The 20,869-nt window shown below is 36.8% G+C and overlaps 1 protein-coding gene across 2 annotated transcripts in view; it reads right to left on the bottom strand.

Annotated features, from left to right (window-relative positions):
- PHF3 (PHD finger protein 3) overlaps window positions 1-20,869 on the bottom strand; it is a 73,727-nt gene that overhangs the window by 24,120 nt on the left and 28,738 nt on the right. The window contains exons 2-5 of one of the 2 annotated variants that reach the window (XM_021711717.1): window positions 14,800-14,992; window positions 13,704-13,865; window positions 7,639-9,421; window positions 1,403-1,709 (exon numbers count right to left, since the gene is read on the bottom strand). In XM_021711717.1, the coding sequence (XP_021567392.1) occupies window positions 1,403-1,709; window positions 7,639-9,421; window positions 13,704-13,845 (2,232 nt within the window). In that variant the 5' untranslated portion in view covers window positions 13,846-13,865; window positions 14,800-14,992. The remainder of the gene's footprint in view (window positions 1-1,402; window positions 1,710-7,638; window positions 9,422-13,703; window positions 13,866-14,799; window positions 14,993-20,869) is intronic. The other variant, XM_008056787.1, reaches the window with a different exon arrangement.

Here is a 20,869-nt window from a genome sequence, read left to right as displayed (position 1 = left end):
TTCCCTACCAGATGTTATAGAAAAACTAACTTTAATAAGGAGGCTTCGGAAAACTAAAAAGTTTTCAGTCATGACAATTTCAGCTCAAACTGAGGAACTCTCTAAGAATTATAGCTGCTTAAAAATGAAGATGTATCTATTCCCTTGCAATGGTTTTTAAACAGAAACTAGATCATCACTTCCTAGAAATGTCGTAGAGCATATTAATCAATCAGAGTGGTTGGATAGAGATGTCTAAGGTTCTAAGTCTACAATTCGTGCTCTTGTTTCTACAATACTGCCTATCCACACGTGTGGTGCCATTGTTTCCTCCCTACCTAGCACTATTCTAAAAAAAACAAAAAACACATCAACGATGAGAAAATTCACAGGTATTAGGAAGGAAGGCAAGGACACCGAGCATGTCATCGGGTAAAATGTTGTGTCCTTTATACAAGGACATTTCTATTAAAGATTAAACGTCTTCAAAGTTTTATTTAGGAATACTTTCAGAAGGTTATTAAACACCTCATCAACAAGCGTACTTGCACAATGAACATTTATATACCTAACCCTGAATTATTTAAAATAAATTATTTTTTTAATGTTATTGTAAAAAGTAAGACCAGTAAAAAATTGACAACTTTTTAAGAGACCATAGTTTGGGATAAAAAATTATGAGATCAAAGTTCTAACCAAATACTAAGACAAAGTCAAAATAATTAAGATTATTTTTCCTTACAGAGAGAAGATAACTCTTCCACTTGAAAATAATGCCAGTCGATCATACTCAGTAATTTGTCACAGAAACAAAGAGCAGAGTTCCGTATGTTCTCACTCATAAGCGGACCTTGAACAATTATAATGCTATAAGAAAGCATTTGGCAGTAGTGGGAAACTGTCAGGGGAGGAGGAGGTGGGATTGGCAGTTGAAGGAAACTGCTAGGGGAGTGAGGGGCATACCTCATCAACAAGGGTACCTGCATGATCAATGTTTATATACCTAACCCTGAGTTGTACCCCACATCTTTGTAATAAAAATTTTATTAAAAAAAGAAAATAATAATGCCAAGTGGTTAAAGAACTGGTGGATATTTATACACTAAAAAGCTTTTTAAAAAATTTAGCAAGCACAATTTACACTTAAGACCACAAGATCACATACACATTCAACAACAGAAAATTCAAGTATCAAACTAGAGACTCGAAATAGCACAAAAGACTATGTGATAAGACCTGTATATTCTGAAGGTCACCACCTGGTTTCACCAAGATTGCCAAAAAATCTTAAATAAAAATCAATTCACTGTTATTTAAAAAAAAAGTTTGAAATGTACATTAGAACATTAAAACTTTAAGAAAAATTTCAAAATTCTCAGTCCATACAAAAACATCTTAAATAACAACACAATGAAGAGCTCACCCGTTTTAAAATCTTGACCTTGTGCTTTACTGTATCATCTATATATTTGGTTTTATCATTTGTTGTGTGTTTTGATAATCCAAGCTTTTCACACTCCATTGCTTTATCTTCACTATGAACTTCAACTGTAGCTTGGTTTTCTAAAATATCTGGATCAAATATTTCACTCTTTTTATCTTCTTCAGCACAACATTTTACACAGACATATTCTTTGTCTTCCTCTCCCATTTGCTGTGCTTGGGAAAGACTTAATCCGACACAATCACCATGAAACCAGTCATCACATCTCCCACAGCCAACCATAAACCTGAAAGGGAAAAAAAAAACTTAAATTTTCAATATTTGACTTTCTAATACTTTGTATGCTTTTCATTTTTACCCATTCTGTAAGTTCAATATGATGCATGTTTTCAAAGAAAAGAATATTCTTTGCAAATAAAACCTTTAAGACCCCAAATATTTCCCCTCTGATATGAATGAGAAAATGCTGGCTGGGGTAGAGAAGGGCAACAAATCATAAGGAAAAAAATCAAGGACAACTAGTCTTTGTTACTACAAAATACTAAACAGAATAACAAAGTACAGAAAAACAGCACATTTCTCCACTGAGAAGGCTGGTAAGTCCTCTATGATAATTTGATGTCACGCTATTAGTTACAGTACATTACCACAGACCAGAAATCACACATATAATTGGGAATTGTTTATCCAACTAGTCTTAAGTGACGACAAAAAAAAAAAATAGCAACAAAAATGTAACTCAAAAATCAGCATGATGGAGCTGCCAAATGGTTTATTAACCACTCTAACTTAGGCTCAAAATGTTCTGGCTCATAAGTGTTATACTGACTCAGCTAAACAATTTTTATATACTTTTGAGTGTGAAGGACTTCCTTACTAATAACCAAGTGTTTCGTATAAACTTATTTTCCCAAATAAAGATCAATATTCTAACAAAGATATTCATAATCGGGTTGGATTTAATTCCTCATCTTCTTATGTAAGTTTTCCCTTTACTGCATTTAAGCTAAGAAATAACCTCAGGAACCACTAGAAAAAGTATAGGGACATGAGATTTACAACTCTTAAAAAGCTTCTATTTTTCTACTTTAAAAAGACTATCTGTAACTACTTGGGAATAAAATGGCAAATTCAATGTCACAATTTCAGGGAGAAACTATTTTTCACACGCTTTCCAAACAATCACTAAGAAAACTACAATGCTCACTTCAAAGAATCACTTTTAACATTTTCTTTCTTCAAGCTTGCAATTCATGTTTGGAAGACTTAGGATTTAGGTATGTTCTTCAATGATCTAAAGACTCTGCACTGCTGATTTTAATAACAGTGACATCACCAAAAGTGTCAAACTCCTCTTAAGTTGTAGTTCAATAGGAAGATGTTAAAGGTAATATGCTAGATGATGTGACCAACTCAAGATATATCAAAGGTTGTTTGAATGTAGAAACTATAAAAACTAGAACTGAGTTTCGGTCTATACAGAGTGTTTAAAAATTCATGCCAAATGCCTCGTGCCTCAATAGCAGCGTTTTTCTTTCTCGTGTGTCTCTCTACTGTGTACAGAACCACTGTTGTGCTGTAAGGAGACTTGTCTTTGTCCCATCTGTAACTCACCACTCCTCATCCATACTGGTAATGCCTATGCCACCTTTCATCAGTAAGTCATCTCTCCAGTGATTCATTTGAAAAGTAAAAATAACACACAATATTTGGGGTTCACAAGTAAGAGAACTTTCAAGCAATGTAATAATATATGTATGCAAGAAAACAATTTCTTTGTGAAGTGTTTGATAGGCCCATACTGTTTCAATGACACAAGTACTACAGCCAGCAGGAAAAAAATAAGTAAACGGATGTGCTTACAAGTTCTTCCATTTGCAAAGTTACAAGAAATAATATTTCTTGAAAGCAACTTTCCAATGTGAATGCTTCTAAAATATTGAAGGAAAGCTAATGGTGACTTCCCTTTACTACCACAAAGTTACATTAATATTTCCTCAAAGCAAGTCTAGGATAGTTTCAGAGACACGATTTAAAAATCTACAGACTATGATTTTGTCCCAAATTCAAGTCTAAAGATCAAATTATAAAATACACATTGAGGAATCTTCAAATTTTTACTTGATAACCAGGGAAGAGTAGTTTCATGATCATAGTTATCAACTAATTATCTCACTACACCTCATTTCAAGTTTATTTTGGAAATGTCTCAAAACTTGAGAAGCTCTGAAAAGCAAATCTCTAGTATCATCTACAAATGTGTCTTATTTAGATTTTATGTAGAAATTGCAGTTATATAACATTTTCAGAGAAATCAAGAAAAAATGACATCAATAATATCCACATGTCCCAGGAGAAAATTCATTTTAAAATAAAATTGGTTACCCGAGAATGTAAATATGGGTAATTTTTAGGTCTAAAATTTATAAGCACTGAACATTTTAAATCACATTTTTTTAAATGCTTATCAAATAAGGAGACTGTATTTTCCTCCCCTTTCATGTTACTACTGCTCTACTTGAAAAACATGGGTAGTGGGAGAGGACGTAGGGACAAAGGGAGTGGCTTGAGTAGCAGCAGCAAACATTTACTTTTCCATTTTCTGCCCTGTCCTTAGATTTCTAATTACCACGAGAAAAAAACCACTTTTAAGAAAAAGTTATAACCTAGATGTTAAATCTTTTACTACAAAATCAATGTTATGTGGAGCTAAGTTCTGGATCAATTAACTGGACCCAGTCAACATGAATCAGTTGACTGAAGAGTTTAGCAATATTTATGCTTTCTTCTGTTTTATGATCATATATAGAATTAAAAATTAAAATGAAAAAGTAAGCCAGGTGCAGTGGCTAACACCTGTAATCCCAGCACTTTGGGAGGCAGAGGCGAGAGGACTGCCTGAGTCCAAAGGTTCAAGACCAACCTGGGCAACTTGACGAGACTCTACAATAAATCATAAAACTAGCCAGACATGGTGGTGCATGCCTGTGGTTCCAGCTACTTGGAAGGCTGAGGCAGAAGGATCACCTGTGCCCAGCACATTGAGGCTATGGCAGCTATGAACATGCCACTGTACTCTGACCTGGGCGACAGAGACAGATTCTTACTTAAAAAAAAAAAAGTAAACTAGATCTACCATAAGAGAATTAAAAACTAATTTAAAATTCTAATCTTGGCCACATGTAGTGGCTCATGCCTGTAATCCCAACATTTTGGGAGGTGGAGGTGAGGACTGCCTGAGCCCTGGGGTTTGAGACCAGCCTGGACACTTAGCAAGATAACATCCCTACAAAAAAAAAAAAAAAATCAAAAAATTAGCCAGTCATGGTGGCACACACCTACAGTTCCAGCTACTTGGAAGGCTGAGGGTGAGAGATTGCCTGAACCTAACAGGCCAAGGCTGCAGTAGCCCTGAGCATGCCACTGTATTCCAGCCTGGGCGACAGAGTGAGATTCTGACACCAAAAAAATAAAAAATTATCTTTTTGGTATGAACCAAAGAACTGTTCTTAGAAAAGTGTCAAGTGTCTTCAAAGTAAACTACAGAAAAAAACTGAGAACTCCTGCTCTTAACAAATCTATCACAAATTCACTAACACTGTAGGTGTTACAAGATGGGCCTTCAATTCTGGTATTTCATTTAATAACAGAGTAAAGAGAATCATTTATTCAGTAGAAATTTTTTCTGAGAAGTAATTTTTCTTATATGAATATAAAGCTATAAACGCATTTTGCTAAGGAGTGTGTTTGTTGTTTAAATATCATTCAATATACTAATTTTCTACAACTGGGGCCAAGAAAGCATAATGCACACTAAACATCCAAGCATTTTCTGGAGAAGCGGGAAATAGAAACCACAACGCAGATAATAGGAAAAGACTAAGACTTCCATACAAAATTCCAATTGGTTTATGTTCGAAAGTCACATTACGTTAAAAAAAAAGAAAAAACAGAAGATTAAATAGTCTGTTTTTTTAAAACAATATTCCTTGGGCATAAGGCAGAATCAGGAAAGCAAAAAAACTGCACAATGTGTTGACTATTAAGGGGTATACTGTCTTGAGATTCATATAGGAGTTGCTTACAGTCAAATGTGACATCTAGCCATGCCTTGAGTAAATAGCCATATTACACAACCTAACTTCCAATGGGAAGAAAGCTAACTTCAGCTGCAATATGTGAAAAATGCCAAAGAGTTCAATAGTATTTACAGAAGCATAGCTTTCAATGTGTCTATTGCATGAGATCAGAGAGCAATCAAAATGATTTCCAAATAGGCTCTTCCTAATAAATTTATATTCTTACTCAAGGATTAAAATAGGAAAATCACATGCTGAAGGACAGGTGAATTTTTTTAGTAAAATCAATGTATAAAGCATACTATATCAAAGCAGTAGTGAAGGCTAGCTAATATGTAAAGAAAAGGCGATCAATTCCATAGTCTTCTTTATTTACGGAATTGAAGTAATCTGAAATACTGCTTCCAAAATTGATTGCTGCCTATGTTAATCTAATATTATTCCAGTTAATTACATAGAGTGAAGCCCAAATCCCTATGCATCTAACATTCTAAGTCATTTTTCAGAACAGGGCAAAGAATCTCTAGATTTTATAGAGTAGATGCAAAAGGTGGCATTAGGAAAAACAAAAAAGGAATTAACACCAAATCTTCATTTTTAGGAAAATAACAGTTGTTGGTGAAGTCTGGGCAAACTCCTAAAGACTGAGCCAACTCCTAAAGACTGGGCCATCAGAAGTTTTAGTTAATGTTAAATGATAACCTGCTTAACAGGGCTTCCAACTCTCTGCCAGTTTTATTCTAGAAATTTATTCACTTAAGGCTCCTATTCTATTCCATCTTTCTGACCACATGTCAACAAGAAAATTTTTAGATAATTCTGGCAGAGAAAAAGGGCTGACTTAAAGGAGCATGTAAAGTAACATCCAAACCTGAACTCGCTCGAGACTGACAACAGCAGGCCCACTTTAGACTATCTGAGCAAGGTGTTTAAATGAAAAGCATTATGAACGTATGACTGAGGGCAAATGTAGCACTGTATTCAAACAAGGGACAATTTTTAAAAACTGAAATATAATGTTATAAAACCCTTGACATTAAAAATAGGCCACAGGCTGAATCACAAATTTAAAAATCCTTTGACATAAATCTTATTTTACAGAATAGCCCCAACACCCCTTCCCCACCAAATAATGTGTGACAATACACATTACTAAATTTCCCTCCCTACGGTTTCATTTTCATGTAATCAGAGAGTGCTGGACAAAGTCACTCTACCATGTACTCCCATGAGTAAGGATAATAATACAGTGTACATGTTATATGTTATTTTATCATATCGGTGTTGATAGACATTCCAACAGCAATGTGAACACTTAATAGGATAATCTTGTAGCTGCGAACTCCACTTCATCTCTTGTTTTCCTTTTCTTAAAACGCTAGCAAAAAAATACACTAGGGGTGAGGGGAGGCAGTGTCATAAAACTACAGAACACTGAATCCTAAGAAAGGATGATAAAAGGTCTGCTAAAATCACCTCTAAAATGTTAAAAGATCAGAATTCACAAAATTCCTGAAATCACTAAAACGTTCAAAAAAGAAATACATGTTTTCATTCTACTCCATGTTACATACAATAGTCACCTAGGTAATCTAACAATTGTTTAGCTATCAAATTTCATATGAAGTGATGATATTAAGTCTTTAATGTGCTTCATTTTACAAAAAAACTTCAAAAGAAAAAAAGAATTTCCATCATAACCTTCATACTTTATTACTAGTTCTCATACCAAATAAAATGATATATAACTTACAGACCCAAAGCAATGTAACAATTTTCTGATTAGCAGGAAGTATTTGGTGTTTTTCCAGAAGCAATGACTAAATTACACTAACTAGTTACAATAACAAAACATTTCCATATACGTAGCTGTTGATTTATGAAATGTTATGCTTTATAAAATGTTGTAGGATGACGTATTTGTAAATTCAGCAGCTCCATCTTTCTATCATTTATCCAAAACTGATGAAGGGCTTTTTTGGTTTCTGTACAAGTCTTTGTATGTTAAATAATTTCTTCCTATAAAAAAGCTCTCACACTATTCCCACCTCCCAAAAGCAATTTCTCATCAATGTACACACCACTCGTACACATACATACACATACATACACACACACACACACACACACACACACCTGTTGCCATGTGGTTTTTTGCAAAACCCACACTGCTTGCTGGGAGTCCACACATATTTGCTTTCAAATGAGGAGCTATGATCACAGCCTTCTCTTTTTACAGTAGCTATGTTGTCTGGAATGAACAGTGGTGGTTCATCAAAGGAAAGACTTTTGCTGCTTCTTCTCTGGCGGGGTTGCAAGTTCTTCTCAGGCTTTTTTAGTCTCAGTTTCTCCTCCTCCCTGAGCTGCTCACTGCCAGAGTGCTCGACCTCTTCCCTCCCATGACCACTGCCCTTCACTGCAGGGACCTGTGGCTGAGGTCTTGGACATGGCTTCTGGCTGAAATGCATTGTGTGTCCAGTTTGTGCAGGATGAGGGGGCTCTTTAGAGCATCCAGGATGGCCATAAGGCTTCTCACTAAAGGAATGAGCTAAGGGCTTGGAACTCTGCACAGGCTGCTCCTGTAGTGTTTTTTTCAGTACAGAATGAGTTTGGTTTTTCCCAGACTTAAGCCCAGAATTGCAACTCTGAATCTTTGATTCCTTATCAACTTGTTTTTTCCTGACTTTGATTGGCCTATGAAAATTTTGCTGAGATTCTGGCTCATCAGTATTTCGTTTCAGACTTTTGACATTAACTTTCGTTTTGCTATGCATCACTTCGTGCTTTGCTGCCACAATTTTTTTTGGAGTATCTGTGGTCATGTTTTGCTTAGAATGAATTAGAGGTTTTGTGTGTTTAGATTTTATGCTTTTAGATTCTAAGAAAGAAGTGCTACTTGACTGGCTGTTTCTGTCATCTTGAAGATATGATGTCTCGTGGGACTCCATTTTAGTACTTTCAATAATACCCAACTGTTTTGAATTCTGGTCAGGCACATCACAAATAGCATTTTCTAAAATATTACTTTCTGATTCAAAAGCACTAGTATCAATCACTTCTAAGTTTGATTTATTAAACTCAGTGCTCTGCAACTGCTTCTCAGACTCTGTCTCTTCACAATAACCCAATGGTTTAACTTTATTTCTCTGAATGGAGTTCTCTGTTTTATCAGCAACATCCACGGTATTCTTCAACTCCAAATTACACTCAGTCACTTCATCCACTGAACTAGACAAACCTAGAAGATTCTTTTCTGTCTTATTTGGATTTGTACAAGCAGCATCACCAGAAATACCAGCAGAAGACGCAGATTCCTCAATAATTTGGCTTTCTTGATGAGATAATTTTGCTGTCTCCTTTGATGCTTGTTCAACTTTTCCCTTTACAGTCACCTCTTCAACAAGTGTCTCATCCATTTTACCTGAAATGGAATCATTCTGCTCCTGTTCTCCTTTATCTGAGAACTTAAACAATGGGCTACTAATAGGTTTAATTTTACATTCCATCAGAACGTCATTTTTCTTTTCTTCAGCAGCAACACAAGTTTCAGAAAAAAGTGTACAACTTAATTCGTGAGATGGCACATTTGCTTCTCCTTGATTATTACACTTATGCTTAGAATCTAATCCAGCTTCATCTTTCACTTCAAGACAAGATGACACTGAAGAACGACTTGAAGACACTGACACTGCTGGTACAACTTCAATTTGTCCAGTATGCCGGCTGCTCCTTCTAGTCTCCTTATGACACTCGAGTTTTGGTGATGTACAAACTTCTTCTTTAATCTGACTCCTTTCTGGTTGCTTCACCCCCACTTTAGGGGTAGATACAGTCTTCCCAGATGCTTTTTTTGTGTTACTTAAAGGTGCTGCATTTGAACGCTTGGCAATAGTGCTTTGTCGCAAACTTCTTACTTGTTCTATCACAGGGAAAAAAAATAAATAAAAATAGCTTAGCTATTTTGCCATGTGCTTTTATTTCAGTACAATTTAGTATATATTAATTCTTTATGCTGAACTATAAAATGTGCTTATTTCAACAAAGATGTACTGAACAGTTACACATAATGATAGTCATATATATGTGTGTGTGTGTATATATACATATAAAAGCATATATAAGCATATATTAACATGTTAAATTTTATATTTATCAAAGTTCTCTGAATTCTGGTGGGGGGAACCTCCATAAAATTCAGACTAATGTTATACTTTACTACAGAAAATGTTTTCATTAAGTCTTTTTTCCATAAAAAGTAACCTAGGAATAAAATAAGTAAAATGAGCTTCCTTTACCATTTATGCACATCTTAAAAGAAAGATCATCATGCACTTTAAAACATTAAATATTTCTAACTATATAAAACCAAACACATTCAAGTCCTAATACAATCTGAACTGACACCATCTATAGCAAAAAGAATCTGTAGTAATTTCAAGACACAGTCTCAAGAGAACACCAACACCCCTATCAGCTTGCTTCCCTCCTATCCCTGTTTCAGCATTCTATGTATTCCTAACAGAAATAGCATGTAGAGTACCCACAGATCATCAAAAAAAGAAACCACCAAAAGATCTAAACCAAAAAACTGTATTGTAAGATAAATTAAGGAAAAGTATGAATTTAATAAAGCCTCCCACCTTTAACATTGCCCCTAATAAAGAGTATTAAACAAAAGACTCTCCTTTCCCTATTCTGACACATCCTCATGGGAAAGAGAAACACAAAGTGAGAAGAACTAGAATAAAAAAGAGAGCTCAACAATTCACTACATAGAAAAACAACTCACAAGCTGAAATTTGTCATTTATCCTTGACCTCTGAGAATCTTTAAAAAGGTATATGTCCTTATTTACCTGGAACAGTCTCAGGTGATGGTTGCAATTCTGATGTACTTATTAACAGCACATGCTTTCACTCTTAAAAGTGTTCCCAGTTTGGACAATAAATTATATTATCATCCTCATCTTAGGGACACTTTCTAATTCCCCCCAAGGACGTGGCACCAGTATCCGGATATGAGGTAAGTACTCAACAACTTTTAAACTTACAGGTGGATTATGAACTGTTCATCACATGTTCAACTGTATAATTTTCTATAAACTGTGATGTACTTTTAACAAACTTTTGTTTTATATAGTTTTAATAAAGTTTTCTTTCAATATTTAGATAATTTCTAAAGTTTTAAACATAGCTTATAGTAATTTACAGCTCTCCTTTATTAATCCTTGAAATAAAATACTTTAATACCCACTATCCACTAACAAACAAATGAAGAACTTTTAACACTCAAGTAGTTACTAAAAATGAAGAACTAGTGTATTCAGTTGTGAAGAATATTCAGATTTTAAAAAACTGTTTTCCAATAGTGAGTAATTTATTAAGCAAAGGATAAAGTCACTTTTTCTTCTCTAAATATAAATTACCTTAACTTAAAGCTTAAGTTAACTATGTTAAGTTAGCTTAACTATGGACAAAATTTCCTTTATTTTTCTACATTCATTCTAATCATTTCATTTCTCGAAGTTCCAAGTATACATCAAATAACTGATTTTAAAAACTGATTACCAAAAAACACTGATTACAAGTATAAATCAAAGAAAATATGATAAAGTAAACACATTTATCTACATTTATTCACATCTCAAAACCCTACTAAAGCTATAACAAAGAGGTCTTTTTTGAAAAGATGTGAGACCAAAAGAAAAAAAAGAACAAAAGATGAGAGAAAACAGCAGTAAATTTTGGAAGCCAAACAGGAGATCATTAAAAAAGTACCTAATGGGCTGGGCATGGTGGCTCACACCTGTAATCCCAGCACTTTGGGAGGCCAAGGCAAAAGAACTGCCTGAACCCACGGGTTCGAGACTAGCCTGGGCAACATGGCAAGACCTTGTCTCTACAAAAAATCAGCTGGACATGGTGGTCCAAACTTGTGGTTCCAGTTACTTGGAAAGCTGAGGTGGAAGGATCACCTTAGCCTACCAGGTCAAGGTTACAGTAGCTGTGAGCAGCGTGTCACTGCACTCCAGCCTGGGCAACAAAGTGAGACTCCGACTCAAAAACAAAAAAATAGAAATATAAAGAACCTGATGTAGGAGACTCAAAAGTGACAAACACGAAGCTGGCAATGTTGGCAAAAAATGAGCACCATTAACATCCCCAAAGTCTTAAGAATTGGTGGCTGGAGGACTCTAAAGTGGGGATGAAGGCAGGTGGTTAAAACCAGAATAGGCTGCAAGCTAGTTACGGGAAGCAGAGCTGGTTCTTCTCCACTACTTCACCCCTGTACCTTTCCCTGGTCCTAAACCAAGCCCGGTGGCTTACTCTGGAGAGAATAAGACAGGATTTCCTAGACTAAAGAATACCGGGCACAGCAAAAGACACTGAAATGTTTTAGATTAAATGAAAGCTAAGACACTCCAGTCAGTTTTCCTCAAGGGCTTCCATAATATGCTAGCAAACTAGTGAGTCAATATGGAATAACTTAAATTCTGACATGAGGGGTCTGTCAAAAAACAGCACAGTCAGTTCACCACATAACTCTCATAGTTGGCAAAACCCGGCCCACACAGTGACAAGTTCCACAGTTTTAATTCCCACCCCTTAACACGAGCAATAATCAAGGATCAGACATCTTAGGAAAGCTTCTAGGAAAGACGGAGTCCAAAACTTTTCATTTTAAAAAAAAATTCAATATGTAGAAAACAGAAACTACAAAAAGAGATAAAAACTTTGTAAAACACCATAAGTATATCGATAAAGACAGTAGAAGATACTACATCTATGAAACAAGAATAGAATGCTACAAAAAGGACCATTCACAAAACAAAACAAAATGAACATTTAGAAATTAGAAGTACAAAACTGGATTGAAAAACTGGAAAATATGAGAAAATTTAAGCAAGTAAAAGACAAAGAAGCAGAAAGCAGGCAGGAAAAAGACAACGGAAGGGTTATCTACTATCTGACAAATAATAATAATGTTTCCAGAAATCAAGAGCTAAGAAAATAAAGAGGGGAATTAACAATAAAATAATTTAAGAAACTGTCCCAGAATTGAACAGTAAGTTTTCAGACTAAAGACTGACCTAGCTCAATACGTAAAATAAACTGATATACAAGAGATTACCATGAATATCAAAACACTAACTAGAGAAGTTCCAGAGAAAGATTCCACAAACTTCCAGAAGAAAGCAAATAACATATACCCTGCCCCCTCCAAAAAAATCACAATACGTTTCTCAGCAACAAAAACATTAAAAAAAATTGGACCAACACCTTCAATATATCTGAAGGAAAATGATTTCCAATTCTGAATTCTATGTCCAACCAGATCATGATTCCAGAGTGAAGACATTAAATACAAAGTTTAAAAAGTGTGTTTCAATGATACTTTTTCTCACAAAACTACTGTAAGAGGGCATCACCAAAATGAAGGAATTGAATCAAAAAAGAGGAAACAGAACTACAACAAAGCACAAAGCACAGACCCCTCAGAAGAAAGGCAAAGGGAGATCCAGGACAGCTCTGCATCAGGCTCACAGTGCCAACACCCGACCAGATAAGAGTGAATCAGATAGCCCCAAGAGATACATATGACAGAATACCTGATATATACAAATATCTCCTGGGAAGATCAAGACAACTGGCAGAGCAGTTGTGGTATAAACTAAGTAAATGAGAAACAAAAACAATTAAATTGGAAAGATAAGAAGTTATACAAGAAAAGTAACTATAATTTATTAAATGAGTCATCTCTAACAGCATATATAATCACAGCAACATAAATAATTACTTATCTAACAAAATTATATATTGAAAGAATGAAAAACAAATGTTCACTTATGTGATGGGAATGAGAAGTAAAAAGAAAATCATCATCCAGAGTAGTAAGTCAACAGATAAATGCCTAAATCAGAATAATCGAAAAATAGCAACATATGCACGTTACCTAGAAATCTGAAGGTAAATGCCAAAAATAAAATCGGCTGAAAGAGTTAACAGTAGTTTCCTCTGAGGAAGGGGAAGTGGGTACTGGAAACTTATACAACAAATTGGTACAATCTCAAAAGCGATTATTATCAAAACACTTAGATTAGCAAATATCAAGAAAATATAATTTCTGCCTAGCAAGTGTACAACTAACCCAACTGTCCCTACACCTTTGATTTTCTACCTAGACCTGTCTGGAAGAATTACCTTGTGCCATTAATCGAGGTGATTTTCTTGGTGATCTCACTGAGTTTTCTTCTACTTTATCCCTCAAATTCCTGTTAGGTAAAATCAGTTCTTCTTCATCAATGGTATCATTGCCACTTTCTTTAACAACTCCTTCATCCATAATATCGTCAAGACCAACAACTAGAAAAAACAAAAACAGTAACAAAAAAATTAATTTTAAAAAATATTGGGGGTGTTAAATATTTAAAGACAGTACAGAAAATATTGTGAGACAGTTTTAATGCAATACTACATGGTCTTGAAAATTTACATACATTCCTAGCATGTGAAATTGCCCATCATTAAGCTCTCAAATGTATTCCTTATAAACTTCTACCTTGTAAGGTAATTAGTCAAAACAGAATGTTAGCTATATTCTTCCCTCATTTGACCTCAACTATCATTTTCACTTATTTATTGTGTGCTATCTCCTTGTAAGTAGCATAGGTGACTATACCTGGAGTACTACTCAATTATCCCAATTTTGACTAACGTAGTCAATTTTGAAACACTTGAGCCTAGGCCCATACTAGAACGAAAATTCTAGTTCTAACTGGGATGCTACTACATAGAGACTTCATGCTACCTGTGTGAGAGCAAGCAATGTAGATGTAATTTTGACTGGTACCACCAAAAAAAAGGAAAAGAAAAACAGAGAGAAAGAAAGAGAATGAAAAACATAACTTCCCCCACTTCCCAGATGCTGAAGAAAAATGGTAAGTATTTAATACAGCTATACAATTGCATTACTTTCTCCTATTCAAAAGATAGAGCCATTTATTTAATTTGGAAGGAGGAGTGAAGAAGCACTCAGGAATATTCAAAGAAATATTCGCCATATTCATATTATCATTAGGTTTATTTCTGTACAGAATAAATGCCACTTAACTAGTTAATATGTATTAGTAATTCTAAATGTGCAGCTGTATGAAATCTTAAGACTGTGACTATTTAGATCAGAAAGTCTGGATTCAAATCATTGCTAGAACACTTAAATAAAATTTGATCAAATCACTTAACCTCTCTATCAGTTTCTTTATCTCTAAAAGGACATAACAGTACCTGTCCTACCTACCTCACAGGGATGTTGTGAGGATCAAGTGAGATGATGTATGAGAACTCACTCTGTAAACTTTAGAGCACTATACAAATGTTAGTTATTATCTTCATCCTAGGGCTTAGAAGGAACCTCAAGAAGTTATCTAGTCCTCATCTTTGTATCCAAGTAGAACTTCATTTAAAAGAGCTCAACAAGATAGTGGTCTATCCTAAAATTTAAAGAAAACAAAATCTTCATAAATATACTTTCAAATGACACAATCTTTTCGAAGAGCAATTTGACAACAAATAGAACTATGAAACTGCTCATAAACTTTGACCAAGATACATTAATAAAGTATAGGAGAAAAATGGATTGTGAAGAAAATGCTGGCCAGAAAACAGTGTGATCATCGTTAGAAACAAATAAATAAAATGCCATGTGTATGCACATTTAGACAGACAGGAAAAAAAGCTTGGCAGGAAACAGATGCAAGTTTTAGCAGTAATCATAGGTAGGAATTCTTACTTATAAAGATAAGAATGTATCTCTTCCTATTTTCCAAATTTCCTGCTGTAAACATGTATTATTAGTCTCAAAAATAGAGCCTTTTATTGTTGTTGTTTTGTTTTTAAAAGACAGGGCCTCACTCTGACACCTAGGCTGGAGGGCAGTGGCACGAACCCAGTTCACTACAGCCTCAACCTTCTGGGCTCAGGTGATCTGTTGTCCTCCTCCTCCCAAGTGGCTGGGACTACAGGTGCATGGCACCACACACAGCTTATTTTTGTATTTTTTGTAGAGACCAAGTCTCACTATGTTGCCCAGGTTGGTCTCAAACGCTTGGGTTCAAGCAATCCTATCACCTCAGTCTCCCAAAGTGCTGGGATTACAGGCATGAGCCATCACGCCCCGCCTAGACCATGCTTAACCACTGTGCTATGCACAAAAAGTTAAGAGGACAATATGCTTTCGGAAGATTATCAAGGCGTTTTTTTGCTGGGTTTTTGGTTTTTTTTTTTGAGTCGGGGTCTCGCTGTCACCCAGGCTGGAGTGCAGTGGCAAGACCCTAGCTCACCACAGTCTCCACCTCCTAGGCTCATGCCATCCTTCCACCTCAGCCTCCCAAGTAGCTGGGACTACAGGCGCCTGCCGCCACTCTTGGCTAATTTTTTGAATTTTGTAGAGAAAAGGTCTTTCTACATTGCCCAGGCTAGTCTAGAACTCCTGGGCTCAGCAATCCTTCCGCCTAGGCCTCCCAAAATGCTGGGCTTGCAGGCCTGAGCCACCTCACCCAGCCTAATCAGTATTAATTTAAGATACAATTAGGGAAGACAGGTAGAAAGTCTAGTTAGGTTACTCCACCATAATGGAATACTATGTTGTCACACAGTCTCAAAAATTTTTTTGACATTTGATTAGTAAGCCTACTGTGTTTATTTAAAATGCAAATTTTAAGACTACTTTTCACCAATTCTATATAAAAGCATATATAATATATGCATTACAAAGATGCATAGATAAGTGTAAATAGGAAAACATAGGACTGTTATCAGTAGTTAGTGATTAGGTAAGGAATTCTGTTGTTGCTGCTGTTGTTTTTCAACCTCCCTTATACTTTCCCTAAGTTTTCCAAATTTTCTACAATGAGCATGTGTTTTATATTGCAATAAGGAACGAGAAGAACCATCCAAAGTAAGAAAACAGCCAGGAGAAAAGTCTGAATAATAGTATGTGTTGGCAAGAAGTGGAAAGGTATGTTATGAATTCTAGAGATACTTTACAAAGCAGAATCAACAGGATTTAGCAAGAAAAATCCTTTGTCAATTCTCAGGTTTTAAATTATCCCATTTTCTAGCAGCATCTAACATAGCTGATCCGGTTGTCCACTTGATTCCCTTTTCTCACTTAGCTTCTGGGGTGTCAAATTCCCCCCCATTCTCACCAGCAATTCTTCTCCACATCCTTGGACAAAGTTTCCTCTTCTTGCAGACGTGTACACAATGGAGACCGAAAGGCTCATCCTCCCATCTCCTTTCTTTACCTACATTCACCCATCCCTAAGTGATGTCATCCGGTCCCATCTATACTCTAATGACTCCCACAGGAATTTTCTCTAGCCCCAAAGCTCACATTTGACCTTCAGAAGAGTGCAATATGACATCTCCATTAGGTCTAATAAGTACCTTAAAGTTAACATACTGAAAATAAACAATAATTCTAGGCATTCTCTGTCCATCACCCTCCAAAGACATTGCTCCTCCCAGGGTATTCCTAGTACATGGAACCTCCTCCATTCAGCCAGTTGTTCAATCATCTAGCTTACCACCCCACAGTCTACAGATTCAAACAAGTACATTCTGCTAGCTCTGTCTTCAAAACGTATCACACGTCTGACCATTTACCAAACATTCAGCTCTAAATCACCACCAGCTCTCAAGACTACATTATACTCATCTCCTAGTGCCCTAGGTTCCTCTAGTGCCATTCCCTCTCCCCAAACAATTTATTCTCCACACAGTTATCACAGTGATCCTTCCAAAATACTAAGTTGGATCACATCACTTTCTTCTGTTCAAAACCCTCCAAAACCTCCACAATACATTTAAAGTCCAAGATCCTAGCCAAGGCCCACAGGGTCCTAACATCTTCCCTGCCAACTTCTCTGACTCACCTCCCCTGGCTGACTCCCCCTCTCCAGCTACACTGGCTTTGTCCTGAACACAGGGAACACCAGCCCACCTCAGGGTCCCTGCTCGTTCACTCTCCTGCATGGAGGTTCTTCTACCAGAAACCAGAGTTCACTCTGGCTTCACTCAGGTTTTAAGTAAATATCACCTCTCAGAGAAACCTTCCCTAACCACCTCCCACAGAACAGCATACGCTACTACTGCCTCCTGAGACTCCGCATACTTTATCCTTTAAAGCATGGTTTACTGTATAACATTAAATATCTGCTGATTGGCTGTCTTCTCCACTAGAGTGTAAGCTCTGCAAGTCAGAGACTTGGTCTCTCATTCATGGCTGATTCTCCCAAAGCCTAGAACAACTTGGCAGAGGTAAACATTTGCTGAATAAAAGAATTAGGGGAAAAGACAGGATGGGAAAATGTAAACCTTGATGAAAGACAGAAAGTTTCCTATTAACTAAAAGAAAGAAGTTGAAAATAACAAATCTGGAAGATAACTGACTCCACTTTTTGGATATGATGACATGAAGACAAAAGAGCAGACAGAAGCATCAAGGTAACACCATCAGCAAAGAAGGGAAAGAATTTCAAGGTAGTAGGGATCAGGAAGGTTAACTGCTTCAGAAAAAGCAAATAAAGGAGAAAAATCCACCAGTTTGACACACAGAAGCAGAGGGTCAGATGACAAAGGGTAAAAAATTAGGTAAGTGAAGAATGACAATAACTGCAGTCTCTTTTTCATTTCTAAGAGGTTGAATAGTTTAAAAGGGGGGTGAAGACAACAATCAGTTGAAGGTTAAAGAGACATAGATGCTTTTTCTCTGTATGCGAGAGATGGGGAAGGCAGAGGGAAAGGAGGCCAGGCAGTGACAAATAACCTTTATAAAGCGGGAAATGAATGAGGGAAGAGAAAGAGGAAGAGAGTGAGGCAAAAAAGGGATGTAGATAGATGGAAGGGGACAAAGGAGAGGAGTGGTAAGTCAACAGAGATCTAAGACGTTTGTATGTGCTGGAAAATAATTTGGCAGTCAAGTGATGCCTTGAATTTCTACATCACTCGAAAACCTCTCGGTCAACAGACTACAACTAGGATAACGAAGAGTACATTTGAGATGCCTCCCAAAGAGATGCCACTTTTTTTGCACTCCTACTCCTCCTGGCAACACAATTCCTTCACCTCAGAAAGTACATCTCTACATTAAATCAAGCTCTATACTGCCTCCAAGTTTTCAGGGCTCTCACACTGAACGAGGCCCCAAACAACAGAAGTACCTTCTGGACACTTTTTCCTGAGTTTCCCACATTCCAGAACTAGGTGTGTCATTCTCATTTTGAATTTTTTTTCTTCAAGTCTGAAATTTAATGCCATTTTATAATAGAGAAAATAAGACCTAGAATTAGTTTGGTTGAGTTTAATATAAATGAACTCTGTATTTGATATGTGTTAATTATGCTGGCAGTTCAAAGGTCATACTCAGCCCAACTACTTCTATGTCGGTTATTTTCTCTATTATGAAGTTGGCATTACGTATCAAACTTGAGGAAAAAATAAAGAGCATATCTTGCTGTACCACAATAAAGGTTAGGTATCTACTTTATAGGGCTTCTGTTTCTGAAGTAGAATAAGAACATATACAGATAACTCCTCTAACAAAGGCCCCACAGTCTTCTCCTCTAATACTGCAGAAGACTACCAGACAACCCTCCTCCTTGGTCTCTCTTTGGTCAGAGGTCTTTCCTTCACAGATGATTTACATATGGACTCCAAAAGAGTACATATGCACTCTGAAAATAAAGAGCATAATATACTCCTGTATATTATGCACAATACAATTAACCATGTGGAGATGAATTTACTGTTTTAGATACTATCATGTTTCTAGTTTGAAAAATATGCTGCTATATATACATGCCTTTTTTGCCCTTTTTCATTCCTTCTTTTCAATACATTTTAAAACACAGATGTACAGAGTCAAAAAGGTGAAAAGATAGATAAGTAGATATCATCAAATGGCTTTCCAAAAGATTATAAAATATTTACAAAGCATATAGCTTCACATTAAATCTCAGTAAGAACTCACTGGCACTGAGTTTCTTATATTTAAAAGATACATGGTTACTTAAAAAGCTTGAATCCTTCAGATTAGTATACTGCCTTTCTGATGTCTTTGGCTTAGCCAGTTATGAAGTCAAATTTAAAATGTCCCTGTTGTCAGGCATGGTGGTTCACACCTGTAATCCCAGCACTCTGGAAGGTAGAAGTGAGAGGATTGCCTGATTTCAAGGGTTTGAGACCAGCCTGGGCAACTTGGTGAGACCTTGTCTCTACAATAAATAAATTTTTAAAAACTAGCCAGGTGTTGCCGGGTTCGGTGCCTCAGCCTGTAATCCCGCACCTTTGGGAGGCTGAGGTGAGTGGATTGCCTGAGCCCGCGGGTTCGAGACCCGCCTGGGCAGCGAGACCTCATCTCTATAATAAATCAAAAAAATTGACCGGGCGTGGCAGCACGTGCCTGTAGTTCCAGCTACCTGGAAGGCTGAGGCAGAAGGATTGCCAGAGCCCAGCAGGTCGAGGCTGTGGTGGCCGGGAGCGGCCACTGCACTCCAGTCTGGACGACAGAATGAGACTCCAACTCAAAAAAAAAAACCAAAAAAAAAACTAGCCAGGTGTGGTAGTACCTGCCTGTGGTACCAGCTACTTGGAAAGCTAAGGTGAAGGATCACCAGAGCCCAGCAGGTCAAGGTTGTGGTGACCATGATGTGCCATTGCACTCCAGCCCAGGTGATGGAGTGAGACTCTAACTCAAAAAAAAAAAAAAAAAAAAAATCTCTATTAATTCTTAAGTATTCTACATAAGAGGTAGAAGCTTCCATAAAACAGCAACAAACCAGAAATGGCAGTTTTATACAGTCAGACACAGCAAAGGCTACCCTCTAACCAAACGTCTTTCTCTGCAACAGGGATTCAACCTAAGATACGCAAACTCGGTGAAGACAGATGATGTCAAATACTCACTCGGTACTCATCACCTCCCTTACCTGTATGGTTAAAAGGAAGTGTTCATCCTTTAAGTAAAGCCAAGGTTTGCCTCCTGCTACTTATTTTACCTGGTAGGTTAGACTTGTGGTTCCGAGGTTTTGAAGTGCTCTGTTTAGAAAGGGCCAGTCTCGGTAGCTCAGCCTGTTAATCCCATGCTTTGGGAAGCCGAGGTGAGTGAATTGCCTGAGCCCAGGGGTTTAAGACCCACCTGGGCAACTTGGTGAGACCTCATCTCTACAATAAATCAAAAAAATTAGCCGGGTACAGTAGCACGCATCTGTAGTTCCAGCTACTTGGAAGGCTGAGGTGGAGGGATCACCAGAGCCCAGCAGGTCGAGGCTGCGGTGGCCAGGAGCAGGCACTGCACTCCAGTCTGG

Source organism: Carlito syrichta, unplaced genomic scaffold, assembly GCF_000164805.1.
Source record: "Carlito syrichta isolate Samal-C Ts95f unplaced genomic scaffold, Tarsius_syrichta-2.0.1 Scaffold302526, whole genome shotgun sequence".
Taxonomy (NCBI): domain Eukaryota; kingdom Metazoa; phylum Chordata; class Mammalia; order Primates; family Tarsiidae; genus Carlito; species Carlito syrichta.
This window is presented reverse-complemented; position numbering and strand designations above follow the sequence as displayed.